This window comes from Seriola dumerili, unplaced genomic scaffold (genome assembly GCF_002260705.1).
Source record: "Seriola dumerili isolate Sdu_G_001 unplaced genomic scaffold, Sdu_1.0 BDQW01000017.1, whole genome shotgun sequence".
NCBI lineage: Eukaryota > Metazoa > Chordata > Actinopteri > Carangiformes > Carangidae > Seriola > Seriola dumerili.
The window spans coordinates 2,054,801-2,073,141 of NW_019174272.1; the positions used below are offsets into that span (position 1 = coordinate 2,054,801).

Here is an 18,341-nt window from a genome sequence, read left to right on the forward strand (position 1 = left end):
CCACTACCTTAACCTTAAAAAAGCCTTTATTTCAAGGAGATTCTGTAGAATCAAGTGAAATGTCAGTCAATGACAAAACGACCCTGAAAATTAAAACAGCTCTGAATTTCAGTCCTAATTTCTCCATCTTACATAGTACTGAGTTAACAGTGACAAACTGACCCATCAACCACCCAGTTTCCTAAAACCTTGAAAAAGAAAAAAAAAAAAAACTCACATTTTACTTTTACCTGCCTCAAGACTGTGAAATTTACATTCATGCTCCTCAGCTCTGAATGCACACCCAGCCACATCACAGAGAAATCTGACATGGCCTAATTGTGTCAAATCTATTTTAACCCAGCCTCTTTTTCCGTGATGGCTTCACTGGTTCACAAGCTCATGGTCACTGCACCCATCCTTCACCTCGACTGATGAAAGCTGGCACTGAACCACCAGTATTACATCAGTGCTCTCAGCGTGCGCTGCCGTAGGTTCCTGCTTTCAATAAGTCCTTGGACTCCTATCCTCCTGTGCCCTTCCCACTTTGCCATTTCAGCCCATCAGCATTGGACAATGTCAGACAAATGCACTTAGAGTTCAAAGTAGTAAGAATCACGCAGAAACAAAGTGGTTTGGAATATGTCAAATAAATATCTGAAAGGAGAGGTCACACTAAAGATCAGCATCATTCCAGGAAGATCCAGAGAACGGCAGAAATGGAGGTTGTCTTGTCAGAGTCTAAATGCCATGAAAATGTCAAAGCAGTGTCCCTGCCTGCTAAAGGTCTTGCCTAAAAAAAGGCATTCTCCTGATTGTAATGGTTGTGAGCAATGCCAAATTGAAAGAAGAAATCAGCTGTAAAACATTAAGATTTCAGATAAGCGGACAGAGGCTGTCTCTAACCAGTTCAATAGAGAACTATTTCTCTGTGCTCTGCTTGGAGACTGTCAGTTTACCACTTAACCTTATTTTCCTCCGATGGGCATCTGAAGTATTTTGAGTGCTCCACGGCAATGGAGCTTTTACATTCACAGTGTTAGTTGAGGCACCTGGTTGAAATTCATTTCAGAAAGTGTATATTTTCCGATTACCTCATCCCTGACCTTTTGTAATGAAACATATATATTTGTGAATATGTGCAGCCTCTGCAGTGCTTTAATTTGTGGTTGGTGAGTGGAAGCCAGAGCACCTCCCTGAAAGAACTGCACCCTGAATACTTTTGCTTTATCAATACCAGGAGCAGTGTGGATCTGACAGGCTGATGTTAGGCCAAACATTTGATAAAAAAGTAAGACTCTTCAGTATGAGAAACACATTTTGCAGCGACAAAGAAAGCAAACAACAAAGTAACCCTCAATTTTATGCAACTACAGGCAGGTGCAAATTAAATGGTGGAGATGTTTATTCACTCTTTCATTCAGTGTAAACTTAGAATGCGGCTTGATGATAGAAACTCAGTCTACAAACAAGTTAGCATGTGTGATATGTGCATGAAGCATGAACTGCACTGGAATACACGATAACAAAAAATCAACATACCGAGCTTATAAAAATCTGTAAAATGGACAATGGGTGTTAGAAGAAACAGTTCTCTTTTCTCAGACGGTTATGCAAGTATATGACAGCATAACTATCGTAGCACTCTCTGTCTCTTTATCTATACTTTTTAGACTTGGATAGTCAATACATAGAAATGAATATTCCACTTCAGACACTGTCTGTGCAAATGATGAGCTCATCTACTGGCACTGAAAAGCCTCTGAAGAGTTTTGAGCAAGTGACAATCTGAGAGGAGCGGTTGTTGAAGAGGAACATTTTTCTTGATGTGGAAATGTCAGTATCAGAGTCTCTTTGCACATAATGAAAGACCACTGCCCATTAAAATCACTTCTTATTTATAACAAGTGGAGGATTTAAATATACTTTTACTATGCAGATGACTTTGTGACTGATCAAACACCATTATGAAAAAAAAAAGTTCATTACACACATTCAAGATTAAATTTAATAATTAATGTAACAAAATCAAAGGGGGTAATGATGTAATATGCCACATTAACATACTGACTGACTCACACCACACTATGGAACACAAAAAAAAGAGTCATACTCAGCTCACACCATCTGGTTATTTGTAGCAAAAATGTACAGTAAGTCATGTCTATGTCCTTTGCAGTTTTATTATACTCAAGAATTTTCAGTGTCTTACAATATGAAAAGACTTTCTTAGATGTAAAGAACAAATCCCACCTCATGTAGATAAAATGTAGCCAATTTTAATATTCCACTGAGGCAGTGGACAAAATGAAATCCAATATTCTCTCAAGGTTAGCACACTAAGCATATATTCTCTCTAGACCTCAAAGTTTCAATTTTAATAGTAGCTTTAGATGCCGTGCAGATGGTTGGCAAATGTTCACAGACTATACTCAAATTACATCAAATCAGCATGGGGCATAGACACAGAGATGCACACAGAAGAAGCACAGCTGAAGAATAGTCTGCCTTTATATGAGCCCAGACAAAGGGTGTGAATATGGATATTAAAGATATAGAGACTGTGAAATAGCAGCCGATATGCTAAATTCTTCAAACCTGTCATGAGTAATTTGGCTTTCCACATCACCCTGTCCTATTTTCTCTCTAAGTCCAGTTCCAGGTCAGTGGTCACAAGTCACACCTAATTCAGGTCATTTTCAGATCCGATAATTATTTCTTGCTCCCTTTTCTCTCTGTTATCTGAAATATGTACAGTCTATATAAGAGAAAAACCCGAATTGTGACTTACAAATAACTGTCGATCATTCGCATGTTAACAGCTGGCAGTATCATTATTTTAGAAAAAATTAAGACAGTAGGGATGATGTAGTGTATTAAATACATATTAATTTTAATCATTGAACTTCATATCCATATGTTGCCTTGAGAGAATCTGCTCTATAATCTGTCTGTTGTGTGACATTTATTCCATCAGTCAATCAAATCAAATCAAATATAAATTGTGCCTTTTTAGTTTGAAAATTGGAGGGAGAGTTGACATTTGAATGGTGACATTTAATTTCGAATTTTCAATTGTTAATTATTTTGCTAAAATAAAACTTTTCAGTGTTCACTTTCAGTTTAATTGAAAAAGTCTTTGTCGCAAATGTCTATTCAGATAAATTCACATCAAATTCATTTTTTCCCTCGTCAATTTCGACTCAAGATCCTATAATGACAGGGCAAAAACAGAGTTTTAGGCAATTTTAATAATGATATTAATTAAAAAGAAAGACTGAAAAATGACATTGACTTAAGTATTCAGACCCTTAGCTGTGACACTTGAACTTCAGCTCAAGTGCCTCCCATTCCTCTTGCTCATCTCTGAGATGTCTCTACACCTTGATTGGAGTCCACCTGTGGTAAATGGACATGATCTGGAGGACCATCACTGCAGCACTCCCCCAGTCTGGGATTTATGTCAAGAGTGGTCAGACAGAAGCCTCTCCTCAGTGAAAGTGTGCAAAAAAAGAACGTAAAGGTCTTTCAAACTGAGAGAAACAAGATTCTCTGGTCTGATGAAACCAAGATTTAACTATTTGACCTGAATTCTAAGCATCATGTCTGGAGGAAACCAGACACGATGCTTTGAATTTGTTGTCCTGGATATTTCTCCCATCTCCACTGGATCTCTGGAGCTCAGCCAGAGTGACCATTGGGTTCTTGGTCACCTTTGTTAACAAGCCCCCCCCCCTACCAGATCTGTGTCTCGACACAATCCTGTCTCAGATATCTGTGGGCAGTTCCTTTGACCTCATGACTTGGTCTTTGCTCTGATAGCCATTGTAAGGTGTGAGTCATTACATAGACAGGTGTGTATGCCTCTCCATATCATGTCCAGTCAAGTGGTTTTACCACAGATTGCCTCCAATCAAGGAGTGATGATGATCAAGAGAAATTGGCGAAACCTGATCTTAAGTTCAAATGTCATGCCAGTGGGGTATATCAGTTTTTTCTTTTTAATTAGTTTGCTACAAAAATATATAATGTTTTTTGCTTTGTCATTATGGGTTATTGAGTGTAGAAAAATGTATAGTGTATTGTAGAGGGAAAAAGCTAATTTGCATGATTTTAGCATAAGGCTGCAACATAACAATACTTTCTAACAGCACTATATGTGTGTATGTGCCCATGCATATGTGTATAGCTACATGTGTTTCTATTTTTTGTCTAACGGATTAGAGACAGAGATTACACTGCGTTTAGCATCACAACAACAAACTGCTTTGATTGCTGGGGTATTACGTCTTATTGAAATTAATCATTCTTGTTTTAACCCATTTGATCTCAAATAATCCAGCAGAGATTAATATTAATGAAAGAAGCATAGACAAAAACAAATAGATGCTGAGGATGCTTTTAGAGCTAGGAAGTTTGTATTCAGTTGCAGTACTTCCCCAGGATATGAAGTGACATTTTAATTACATCACTGATGAAGATAAATCAGGTTCTTGTTTACTGTTGTCCTCTGTGGTCTTGCTTTCGTAATAAAACTCTCATTACATTAGTTTTCTCAATAATGAGAAGCAGAACTTGTGAATACCAAATATGGTCTCTAATACTATGATTTTAAAAGGGAGTTTTTGTATGATAGTTCACAGTTCTTTAATTTACTACCTATCATATGCAAACACTAAGAGCAGCTCAAAACACACTCAATGCTCCCTTCAGGGACCGGATGCACTGTACATTTAGATTGATATTAATGGCGCACATTTAAGGATACAATGCATTGTACTCTGGATAATATACAGTAAGGTTTTGAGGTATAGAAATTGCTCTAGGTTAATGCTACTCTTAAGCTAATGGATTTCTAAAGTCAACACTCACACTAAGAGCTAATTTACAAAAACAGCCCTAAAAATGATGCTAAATACTCAGGTATGCAGGAAATTGCATGATGAAAAGCAATCAAGCAAAAGCAATTATTGGACTGAATGGGACTATGCAGCTCTGAAAACAATCTCGAAACTCTGTACCAGACAAAGACCGGATATTTCTCTTGAGTCACACTATTAGAGGAGGTTTAAATAGGGCTGCGTTATGAACTGAACTACCAAATGATATAATCATAAGTGCTGCTGACCAGGCATGATCAGTGAGTCGATGCAGGAGTTAGAGTCAGTAGTAATAAAGAAAGGAAGGGGCTTGGTGAAGATTCAGAAATTGAAGGAGCTCTCTCCCTCCCTCTCTCCATCTCTCTCTCTCTCTCACACACACACACATACATACACAAATGAAGGGAAATCATGTTACCAAGCATAAAAATTTCCCACCTGCTGAAGTTGGTTCCTCACCATCTGCTGCTGTTGAGACACAGATCAGGAGAAAGAAGGAGGAGGGGAAGAGAGAAAAAATTACATTAGCTTTATCACAACAATGTCACAGTATTCAGTGCTACAGCTGCATGTAACACTGCTGATTAGACTTTATTATTAACTGCACTGTACACTACCATATGTGCAATAACATTTGACATGTAATCCAATGGAGAAGTATGTAAGGCCAGACACACCTGCTACCTGTAGGGTACTACATCCTGCCAGCAGAAATACGCCACATTGCTGCCATGAAAAGTAACCTGGCACAGTGTCGGGGCCCATCCCCCATTCATACATCGCTACTATGCTATGTCCTGGTCGGTGGCCTTTGACTAATATGTGCTCATCATTCTGGACCAGTGTAGGATTAGCCCCTGTGGCATACATCCTCACATGCTGCATCCCTGGCTCCCGAGCCCCACTCCAGCTCCGTAGCTGAGATTTGGCCTGTCTACCTTCATTACCACAGCCCTCTATCCCCATCATCACTTGTAAAATTGGTTTCAAAAAATGTGCCTGAAAGCTGGACACAGTTGCAGAGGCAGAAGACCAAGGGCATCAAATGCATGGGTTGACAAATAAACTTGGCATTATTGTTGGGGATGAAATACGTTACAGCATGAACCGATTCCGTTGGAACAGGTCGAAGGCTGGGTGGATGGATGGATAGATGGATAAATATATATGTAAAGATAAAGATAAAGATATGTGTTACTTCTCAATAGCTAATGATACTGCCTACCATAGAGCATGCTCGCTTAATTAAAGTATGATTCAGTGTCATGTACATGTTTTCATCCACAGCACTGAATACTAATTAGGTATTAGCATACAGAGAGGGTTAAGGCCACATAGATCATGAGGCATTTCATGCAGCTGCAAATGCATCCAAATCCATCTTAAAAGACTAATCAAGTCTCATTTCCAGTAGCAACACAGAGAAACACGAGTAGATTTTTCTCCTCTTCCCAAACCAAACATCATTGCTCTGTCAGCCTGCACTCCCTGTGGTGTTTTTGGATGTGAAAATAAAAAGTCCTCTCAGAGGGTTTCAAAAACTTTTATATTGCCAATCTAATTTAATGTGGTACCTTGTTGCTGGGGGTAAAGGGGTAGATTGTATTCAGTGTATCTACTAAATGTCTAGCAAGACAAGCTGAGCTGACAAACTTAACACACCCACAGAACATATGATTTCAAGAGCAGACACAAATCTTTTTTCTCAGCAGCTGCAAACTGAAGGAGAGAATGATTCACTCAGACACCGTTGTGACAAACAGATGGAATTAAAGAGCGAAATTCAGCCTCTGACACTGCTTTAAATGTGAGAGAAAGCTTTAATTGAAGTCACAAGGAGCCAAAGCCAAAGCACTTTCCTAACCTCTCATCTGTTTGGCAGCAGAAGCTCTCCTTTGTGTTTTCCCATGCACTGGGCTAATGTAATCCCAAAACCAAGCACATTCCACGCTTCACTTAGTGCGGTTTTCTTTCTGCCATTCCCTCTCTCCTCTTGTACCATAGGGGTCGAGACACACACATGCAAGGCCACAGACACACACTGTCTTATACTGTACACAATTGCACACTCGCAAAGAAAGAGAGAGAGAGAGAGAGAGAGAAAAACCATCATATGCCTCTGAGTCCTGACAGCTATTCACACCCACACATAAATACACATGCTGAGAAGATGGAGATACATAAAAGGAAGTTGTTTTTTTTTTTGTTTTGCTTATCCAAGTGTTGGAATGGTGAATCATAAAGAGTGAATAAAGTACAGTGTTATTTGTACAATACACTAAGCTGGGAAAAATTATGTCTTCATGTGTCACTTGTTGATGTTCCCAAGATGAGTTGAAACACCCACTGCCAGTTGCATCATGTGGCTTAATTCCCATGGAAATAAACATCACTGATTATTTATCACTGCCTGTGACAAGATAAATGTGTTTGGCTTCACTGAAACAGTGAAAAACTAAACTCGTAACTACTGATCCAGTCACTAGTACTGAATTAATGCCCAGGTAGTTGCAAAACTGGTTTAATGTGACAGGTAGCGGACAAATCAGCGGTGTTAGAGATCGTCCTCATTAAAAAACAGCAGCGGTCGTTTGTTCAAACAGTATTTACTGTCCTCTCTAAGTGGCAAAAGCAGAGATAATGTGACACTGTTACAGCAAAATCTCTTAAGGAGGAAGTCGGGATGGATGGTTGGGTTAACGAGGTGTGTGACTGTGACACGTGTACATAGTTCATGGCCCATCTGGTACCGACAGTCAACAGTGGTTTCTTGTAACCGTGATGGTTTCCCAATCATAACCAAATAGGTTCATTAGCTAATCATATCCAAACTTAATCACAGAGCAGGCATGCATAGTTTTTTGAAAAGTCATATGGTTTAGATACTGCCAAGTGACCTACTTTGTTACTGAGGTATGAAGATTTTTTTAAAAGTTGTGTTGGAGCCAATGTTTAGTTTCAAAGCGGGGCTCTAAAGTGCTCGGTTTTCATTTGACAGCTCCCAGTTTCATGTTTTTTTTTATCTCATTATTCTGTTTAGATGTCCTGTATTTATTAACAACCATGATTGGAGAAAGGATGCAGGATAAGGATACTCTTCAGTGAATCAATAAATGGCTTCACAGACTGGTTTTGTACAAATATGTACAAATATTCTGGTGGAAATGCTGCTAATATTGTTTTAGGAAGCCACATGAAATAAAAACAACAAAAAAAAAGGTATCGCACTCAGCAATGAAAAAAGTGCAAATTATTTTCATCAGATCGTGGCAATGTGATTTAGATCATGTGTGCCCTTGTTCTTTCTTTGAGAATTGAAATGTTCTGTTCATAAAATCCTGCAAATCCACCAGATCTTAAAATTTCCCTCCACAATAAAAGCTGTCATCAAAGCCAAACCAGTGTATTTGGTTCAGCAGTAGGACTATAAACAGATATTTAATGAATGTTGAAACAATCATGATTTACCACTCATGTGTGCTTGCGTCACACTGTGTCTCAAAAAAAAAGAAAAAAAAGAATGGGATGACATATACACCAACATCAAGCAGCCAGTTCAGTTCAATGTCCATCATTAAAAAGTGGTGAAAACCAAACCCCATTCTACCATTTGAGCTGTGACGACGCATAACATCAAACAACATAAGTTAATCTTCTCCATTATTAAGTATCACAAGTTTGAGCTTACCAACAAGCTACAAATGAATTTTTGGAATCCATTAATGGGTTATATGGGAGTGTGATAATACTTTAATTACTTCCTTCCTCAGATATGTCTTCTACTTTCTGTTTTTCAGGTTTATGTGGGGAGGTCATATTTCACTTTTATTTTTTGTGTTTGTTTTATTTTTGCTGTATGTTGTTTGGAAAACCGTATTGCTGCTAACTTGGCCAGGGCCCCCTTAAAAAAGAGATCTTGTCTTTTAATGGAACTCAACTGGTAAAATAAGAATTAAACAAAATAAAAATAAAACCTATTATAGGCATGTGTTCATGTTTTCTTGGGTTTTTCTTATAATAACACCAGGTGGCACAAGTGTAAGACAATGTCATTTCGTGGTTATAGTCCTAATGTTATTAAGATAGAGAGATAGATAGATAATCTATTTTAACAACATGTAATGTTCTTGACAGACAGACAAGAACATTATAAAGCATATTCGATATTTCATTATGTACAACAAACAACTGACACGTGGTTACATCTCGAGACTGCACTAATAAATTTGTAAAACACGCAAGGTTGTGGAGATGACTTATTTAAATGGTCCCTCCTCCTTCACAGGAGAACGTCCTCTCTGTTGCACGATAAGCCTCCATCCTGGGACATATTGGTTTAATCTGACTGACAGCCAGGAGGCAGTAATAACCATCCATAATCTAAATGGGAAGCAGCCAACCTGCCCAGCACAGGGCTGATATGACCTCAAGGTGTTCAGCGGAGATAGAGGGGCTGGTGCGCAGGATGAACAGGTACAAAACCCATTCAAAACACAGCTACAGTACGTGCACGCCACACACACACACACACACACACTGGGATGAGGATATACATGCATATATAAAAACACATATTAAAGTGTAACATGTAACATGACAGACAAATGTGTTCATGCAATCTTAAGTTTTAACTTAATCACTTTGTTCCGAATAAAGGCTGAAACCAGTGGATCCACATCACAAATAAAATGTATGTCAATATACATGGCAGTATACATGGCAACAAATGCTATTTTATTTAAACAGGGCGGATTGACTGGGCATGACGTTTAACTGATCCAACAGTTTGGTTTTATTAGTCACAAAGTGCTTAAAATGGCGTGTAAAACAATCTTATTAACCACACGAGGTAAATTAAATTAAATTAAATTAATAAATGAAAACCACTCTATAACTCAAAGCTCATTCATTCAGTTTTACAATGTGGAGAAGAGGCACTTGATGTTGAGTTTGAGGCCACACAGGCTACATTGTGAACTGGTCATACTGCTGGTATGATGCCTAAGAGAAAATGTGTCACATGGCTTGTCACTGCGGTGAACACTGCCAGCCAAAAGAGCTGAAATTAAGAAGAAATGGTGGAATATCAGAATTGATGACAAAAGTGCATCGCTCCATCCCTTTAATAAGATTGCATCTTCAGCGGTGTTGTTCCTGAGACACAGCGTGACACAGCTGCAATAGATTTTCTCTGTGCATCAAACACAAGAATCATCTAGTTCCAATTTAGATCAACAGCGCCTGCCTCACTGTGAAGATCAGGAGGGATATGGAGGAAACAAACAAGTCATTAATACGTGAGCTTGGCCTCAAAATCCAGCCACCATGTTATATATAGTTATGTACTGTAGTTGCTATATATAGCTAGTTTTACAGCAGCCTATAGTGAGGCATAGTTGCTCAAGGTGTTGAACTAAAGAGTGCTTAACAGAAACATCTCATAGATCATAGCCAATGATCAGACTGATTTTCTCAGCTAAGCTTCTGACATTAATTTCAATTTGCAACAAAACTGAACTAGAACTTAAGTAAAATTGAAAAATAAAAAGCCCTACCCCTGGTGGAAACTCTAATAACACATCACATACTGTACTGAGATTTCTCTTAATGCATCACTCATGATTTGGAGATTTATAGGGCTGATGGCAGATGTGATATATTTGTATGAGGTGCCAAGGAGGAAGTGACACACTTGAAGTGAATGAGAGTGTGAAATGCATTTGGATCACCTCTGATAAACCATGTGATCACAGTTTCACAAGCTGACAGACACTTAGAAATGGAATCTGAGAAGGTGACATACAGAGAGAGAGAGAGAGAGAGAGACAGAGAGAGAGAGAGAGAGAGAGAGAGAGAGAGATAGCAGAAAGGATAGAAAGAGAGAGACCTAATCACAAAAAACTAAAGAACCTTCAGAATACTGTAATGCCACCCTATTAGTTTATCAGTTGCAACTTACATGAGACATTCTGCTCTCTATATTTTCTGAAAGATTTTCACAATAAAGTGCTTCGTCTGGTCTGGTTGTGTTCAGTTTCTCTCTTTAATGTGGCAATCTTAAATTTTAACAAGTGAAAGCTAAGCCCTACTTAAATTCTTGACAGCTGTGAGTGTCACAGCAAATAATGTAAGAGTAAATGATTTTTCCAACAGTGAATACAGACAACAAAACGTCTACTTTTCTCCCAACATCCCTTGTTGAGACAGCGAAAGGTTTGGACTAGGAGGATTTTTTTTTAGGATACTTGTTACCTGCCGAAAATGCCAATATGACTGGAAGGCTGAGAGATGAGATAGATAGATAGTGTGAACGATGAGAAGAGCAAAGTTTCATGAAATGTCTGTGGATGTGTGATTAACATTGTGCTATATTTGTCAATTTTTGTTAAAGAGATAAATATGTAGAATTTTAAGACATAATAGTCCATTAGGTTTAATGTGATGAGGTAAATACATTTGGATCGCTTTGAGTGGGACGAGGTTGCATCAAATATTTTATGTACTTTTTCACAGTTGTTTCCTTGGTATTAGCATTAACCCTATAACCCTGTAAGGCTTTCACAATCAAAAGTATTGTTTTGATGTATCAACATTTGTCTGGGTGCAGGGTCAACACAATGATTGCGATAATTGTAATAATGATAGCAGTCCATTAAACAGTTGTGGGTGCCAGCGTCTGTTCATAGCGTATTATGTTGCGTTTGATGACATTGACCTGGTGGTTGTTTTGTACACAGGAAAGGCTGCGGAGGAACTTTGTTTTAATATTTCGTTATTATTCACAGGAACAGGCTTTTTTTTATCATTAGGAGGTGGGTGATACGCTGCATGAACTGTTGCCCACAACATTTTTGGGATGAAGACAATATCTAGTAAAATGTTTTGGAGATGTAATCCCCAAATAGCCTAAGATAGCAGCTTATATTGTAACTGCTAACAGCACCATCACAGACTATCATCTATTGAAGAAGATAATGATCCCTTTTGTTACAAACTGGTCAAATAATGCACGCAAAATAGCCAAAATAAAGTAAAATTTTAATTATCTAATTATCTACCTTATATTGTGACCAGCAAATGTAGATGTTAGCTGCAGTTAACTTCTTTGTATTGATTATATTGCCAAATTAGTGATTAATTGGGATTTAACAACTGAAAACCCAACCAATATTTGCTGGACAGCAAGAAAATTGAGCTCTGTCTGACATGATGGCTCTGAAAAGCTTATCACTCTTACCTTCACGGCCAGTCGGCCCATGACAAAGTCAAGAACAATCCGGGTTATGGATTGTATTCCCATTTAGCACTGTAGCATCAAGAGTGACAGTTGGCTGTCAGTGCTAATGCTGGCAGCCCAGACACCACTCTCTGGGGCTGACAAATCCTGTTTGTGTCTGTCAAGTGTCTCTTGTTATGAATCTCAAGCAGTGAAACTTTTGTTGGAGTTTTAATGTTTCTTCCCAGCAGTTGGCAGTGAGTAGGAGATGTGAGCTGTTTTAATCAGGATACAGTAGCTTGAAAAACACAGAATCCAATAAATTATCACAAGAACCAGTTTAATTTGCCACAGGACTGCATTTAATTATTATGTGATTCAAGTCACAGTTTAAAATGTTCCACGTGTTTTCAGCCATAAATGAGCAGTATTAATTACCACTATCAGCTTAACAGGCAGCTGCAGAATAAGAATGATTTTGAATTGTAATAGTCTAGCTGAAATAGTAATTCTCAGTAAGCATTACTATTAATATAAGTGACACAATTCAGCAAAACAGCATTTATACTCACAAAGTTTTAATGCCACTCATATTATATTGTCAGAATATTTGGAAAAGCAGACTAAGACTGTTGAAACTGTGTGAACAATGTTTGTTTCTTTGTTTAAAGACAGTTACAGAACTTAGTCCAGCTGGCAATAAACACTGTCAGAATTTATACTGTTCCATGCTTTTTCTGACAAGAAAATGAAAAAACAATGTCTGAACTGGCTTGTTGCAAATGAGGATTTAGTTATCTGTACTGTGGCACATATGGCAATCTGTGTTCATGTGCTACATTAGCACTACAGATATCACCTTTCCTTGTGTCCCTCCAACCCACACACACACACACACACACACACACATATTCGTGCTCACTCTCACTCTCCAACCCCCAGCAGATGCTCAATGCACATCTATCTCCCACATAACATCACCCTTAAAAGTGTGCATTCCATCATAGCAGTGCTTATTACCATTAAATAAATCATCTCGCTATGGAGTGGGAGGCTAACTGTGAAATGACTCACAAACACAATACCAACAATAATTAGAGAGGCATTGTTGATGTTCTTCCAACTAATGACAAGGAAGTGCACAACCACATCCCTTTTTATCAGCTGGAGTGGTAAACACTATCTCTCTGTACGTAAATAACCCATCCATCCTCATTTTACTTTTTTGTCAGTGGAGCAAGAGCGCAGGGTAAAGTCCTCCGTTAACGAGTGGCTCTTGACATTAGGAGGGAAAAAAAAATACGCTCCAGACTGAGATCAGGGATTTTTTTACCCCTTACGACTCATCTGCTTTGCTTTGTGGATGCTTTACGAGTTATTTCAACCTCTTTTTAAAGTATGTAATAATACATAGAACTAGAATATTGAAAAACACAGCTGCACAATATGAACAAAAAAAAAAAATCTATCTTATTGCAATTCTCCTGACAGATAACACAAACTGTGGTATGGTTTACGACATATAGCATTTTTGCTTTAGTGCTGTATTTCCTAATGTAGTGTTGAAAATACTGCCAAAACAGTTTATAATGGGAATACACTCGCTGCTCTATAAAGCAGTGATGGATGATGCGTGTTTCAAAATCCAGATATCAGTTTATTAAATTTTAAAATTGGCTGCAGTAGAGTCAGCCTAATAATGTGCACTTTAAACTGGAGGAGATGTTACATTATACCAAATCACTGTAGTTTCCATAGTGCTGTGAACACTAAATAAAACTTTATAAATCAGTTTGGCATGTGGTATATAAAATAAACATGTAAAAAGGAGTCCTCGCTTTTTAGTCCAAAGCATTTGCCTATGGTAAAATATCAAATTATATACTGAAATATATGACACTTTATTATTTATCTCTGTTAATAATGTGTGTTTTTGGTTCCTGACATGCTAGTTTCTAAAATACCCTTGAATTGGGAGGTTTAATCAGTATATTTACTGGAGTCTGTTATGTACATATTGTGTTGTTCTCTCACAACATCAACATGAATTTTACAATATTGATCTGGGCTGAAACAGAGCAGTTATCTTGCAGTAATTTTCTTTTCAGAGTGTGCCTGAGTCAAATGGGAGAAACCATACAACTGTTTAAAATCTATAACATCACAGAGTATATACAGTATGTGATTGTTTGTGGAGGGGATGTTCAGTCAAGTAGAGCATCAAATTGCTATTCCAAGCATAACATAAAAATAACCCATTGGCTCTGACTGTCTACAAGGAAGTGTTTTTGTAATGTGGTCAATACAGACTGCAGACATATCCGAGGCCTGATTCATACTGTGTTTTCGACAAACAATCAATATGTTTTTTTTTTTTCCAAGCCTTCTCCTAGGTTTCAGCGTGCAAAACCAGGTGTCAGCAAATAATGTATGTTCTCAATAGTGCTATGGCCAGTATGGATTGTCAATACCCTATAGGAGGCCACCTCAAGAATACAGAGGTAAACAAAATTGACAATTTTACCAACAAGTGTCGATAAAATTAAATCCCTGATGCTGGTAATTGAAATTCTGAGATTTGACAGATTCCACATCAACAGGTCGAAAACTCCAAGATCCAGTCTGATAATAAAACTGTTTACAGATTAATTATTGCTATTCTTCCAGAAATAATTCCAAACAGGATGACGGTTGTTGCTCTGTTTAATGAGCAACGACCAGATGTCTTGGCAAAAAAGGCTGATATGCATGACAGTGCATGTGCAAGTGTTCTTTCTCAGCAGGGAGATATTCTTTCTAAAGCATGTTTTTCTGCATCCTGTTTGTACAGCTTGAAGCAAAAATGATCTTAGAACCCACATGTTTATAAATGATGTTATATAAACGACTTAAACCTGGCACTTTAATGAGATGGGCAGGGTGATCTGGAATGGGGGGGGGGGGCAACAACTTGCTGACTTCAACGTATTGTGTTTCATGGATTTTGGAAAAAAAAGAACAGGCCCACATAAACAGTGAAAAGACCATTATTGCTGCGATTACAAAAACAAAGTAAATTTGCAATATATACACGAGGTCAGATCAAAACCGTAGTTCCTCTGGTTTCACTTACTGTGGCTTTTAAAACAACAAATTACATATAAAGCAAAAACAGTGGATATATACAGAGAAGGTAGGGGGATTCAGGAAGTATCTATATTTATTTGATCTTCGTATTCAAATGAATAATGCAAGTAGGGATTATAACTGCAACAGTGCCAAGGAGAAGAAAAATGGAGGAGGGAGGTACAGAAGAAGGAAGGGAAGGAAGAAGAAACAGCAGACTACAGCAGTACAAGCCCAGGACATTAAGAGACAGATGGCCACCATTTTAAAGGAACAGTTCCCACCAAAATAAAAAATGCTGTCATCATTACCTTCACCCTCATGTATGTAAGTCAATTTCTGCCAAACTGTGTACGATCAGTAAACAAAAGCAAATAAGCTAGAGCGCGCTGAACCCATTATGCAGCACAAGCTGTTTCAAGAAATGTTACGGTAATTTTCCCGCCCCTTTTGGATCACAAACCACGATTTACTTCAATTATCTGAGAGGAAGCTCTAAAGGTTAACTCCTATTGTCTTGGGGAAAAAAACAATCTACATAAAAGTTCAACTGACAGAGAAGATTTTCATTTTTCATTCTTGGGTCAACTGTAAAACAGGGACACTTTATCACCTGTAAACACATATGATATAACACCAAACTGTTAGTGAAACACGCTGCAGCTTTATAACTTGTTGCACAGAAAGCTGCAGTCATGGGCTTTGGATTAACGCAAACAAACACCTACCCACAGCTGCCATCTGTTTTAGAGGATTTGGTTCTCACTTCGCTACTTGACACTTTACAGTATCATGCACAACACTTGGTAAAAGGATTGAACAAAACTGTGTTTTCATTCCATTTCTTTCATCAATACTGACTGTAATAACAGTGATGGTATGGGTCACAGCTTTCTTGATTTCTGAAGTGCACTTCAGATATTTTAGTCGAGAAAAAACCATTGGATGTTAAGGTCTTATGTAGGCCAGGGATTTAGCACAAGGAAGAGTTGTTTAAAGTCATCATGAATACTCTATAATATGCAGCTCTGCTTTATATTCAACTGAAGGACCTCTGAAAACAAGGGAAGTGCTTATGCAGAGATTTAGCTCATACGCATGTTCAGTAGAAATTAGAAAAACCAAGGGAAACCACATGACTTTAATTCAGCATAATTTACATGATCAGTATCAGAACAGCTGATACTGTTCATAGAAAGGCCAGAAAAGGTGCTCTAGGAATGGGGATTAATAATATGATGATCACAGTTTGAGACCAAACAAATATAAAAGCCTATCACAAAGCCCCTGTACATATATATCATATATACACATATATATTATATACATGTTCTTACTGTTATTTTACAAAACCAATTTCTGAAGTCAAGGAGAATAGCTGAAATGAAAGACGCCATCAGTCCACATCAAGTGATCACGTCTTCCATTGTGTAGCTCATTGTTCACCAAATGACAAAGAACCCAAACTTGAAAGCATAAACTGCATCTTTGTTTCCTTGCCAAGTGTGCATCTGAAGTGTAATTTGTTCACATCAAAGAAGAGAAAACCCTGACTCATTCCAGTGTATTCCACATTGTTAGTGTGGAAAGAGAGGAGGGGTGAAACTCTCACTCCTGCTAATTGGATGTAATAGCTGGAGGGAATAAGCTCGCTTTGGCCTCAGGGAGGGGAAAGCGAGAAGAGAGAAAAGATGTTTAAAGAGGGCTGAAAAATGCTAAACATCCATGGAAGAGTAGAAAGACAGACAGTGTGGTCATAGTGAGCCAGACACTTACACAGTCTGCTGTTCAGAAACAGCTCAATAAAGATACACAAATGAGAAAAAAAAAAGACCATGCAGAGTTGTGGAATGCAGAGATTTGAAAAGCACATCAAACGGATAAAATGGGTATTGATAACAGAGAGCACGCTGGCAGCAAAACCTGTGAAAGCCTTTTGGAGGACCTGGTCCAGAAAGAAGAGATCTCGGTCTTCGTTGCAGGGACATTTGAAGATGAAAGAAACCTTAGGTGCTCCTGTGAAGTCAGTCAATTGCTGAGGGCAGTCCTTTAAACTCCCCCCTCCCTCATTGAGCTAAAACCAATTTCTACAGCTAGTGGAACTGAGGCAGAACGGCCCAGTATTAGTGTTTAGAGACATACGACCAGTGATTCTCTTATTTCAAACAGATCGAAATCTGTTTTCAAAGGAAATTTCAGACTGAAGTCATTTCATTGCAGTGGAATTCAATGTGATCAGTCATTTTGCTTGTGGCTGCAAGAACCAATCTGTGCTGAGCTTTTGTGAAGAGAGATGAAGTCCACTCTGACATGCAAATTAAACACACTGACCAGTTGCAAACCTTTGAGGGACCACTGACCAGAGAGTCCAAAATGAAAGAAACTATAATATTAATTTTGTAAAATCATCTAATTTCATCTAAACCTGCACAGTTGGGAGTATAAATTAAAACTCTAAAAAGAAATGTGGCATAGTTTTAACCAGCTATGAGACAGGAGTGGAAAGGACAAATATGTTCAACTGGCCAGTTAGCTTAGCTTAGCACAAAGACTGGAAGTGTGTGTGGGGGTATGTGGCACATTAACAACAGTTTTCCATTTTTAGATTTATTTTTGAATTGATTAAACAAGACATACACACTGTTCAACAGTGATCTTCAGATGGTGACCACTATACCGATTTGTGTTACTTTTGGACTGTTTCTGGTCTTTATGCTAAACTAAGCTAACCAAGTTAATGTAAATCATCTGTTGGTGGGCATGAAACAAAGTTTTGTTTCAACTCCATTACTGGTCCCGCCACCATACAATATGATGTAAGCTCTGGGCAAACTTAACCAAAACCTCCAGCTGTCATGGCCCATAATCGGCACTTATAATCAGTATGCTGTGGTTGAGCTTTGGCCACTGTGAGGTTATAGGCTTCACCCAAAGTAATCTTCACCTCAAAGACTTGCACACACAAAGTCCTCTCTTTGGTGTCCTTGTCATAAAAACAACTTCTGTTGCCACAAAAGCCCACAGCTATAGCACTCAAAGGAGTGGAGATCTTTCTTCCCAGCCAGAGGTATCATACCCTCTTAGGTCTGGGTAAGCCCAAACCACTTTCTCCAAGAAATGCTTTTAATCGTTTAAGACCACCTCCACTGCTGCTCTGACTT

General features: G+C 38.2%; 1 protein-coding gene across 2 annotated transcripts in view; it reads right to left on the reverse strand.

The window, feature by feature from the left end:
- Positions 1–18,341, reverse strand: part of edil3 (EGF like repeats and discoidin domains 3) — a 109,116-nt gene that overhangs the window by 76,835 nt on the left and 13,940 nt on the right. The window contains exon 2 of one of the 2 annotated variants that reach the window (XM_022754858.1): positions 5,298–5,324. In XM_022754858.1, coding sequence (XP_022610579.1) covers positions 5,298–5,324 — 27 coding nt within the window. Of the gene's footprint in view, positions 1–5,297; positions 5,328–18,341 lie in introns of both variants that reach the window. The other variant, XM_022754850.1, reaches the window with a different exon arrangement.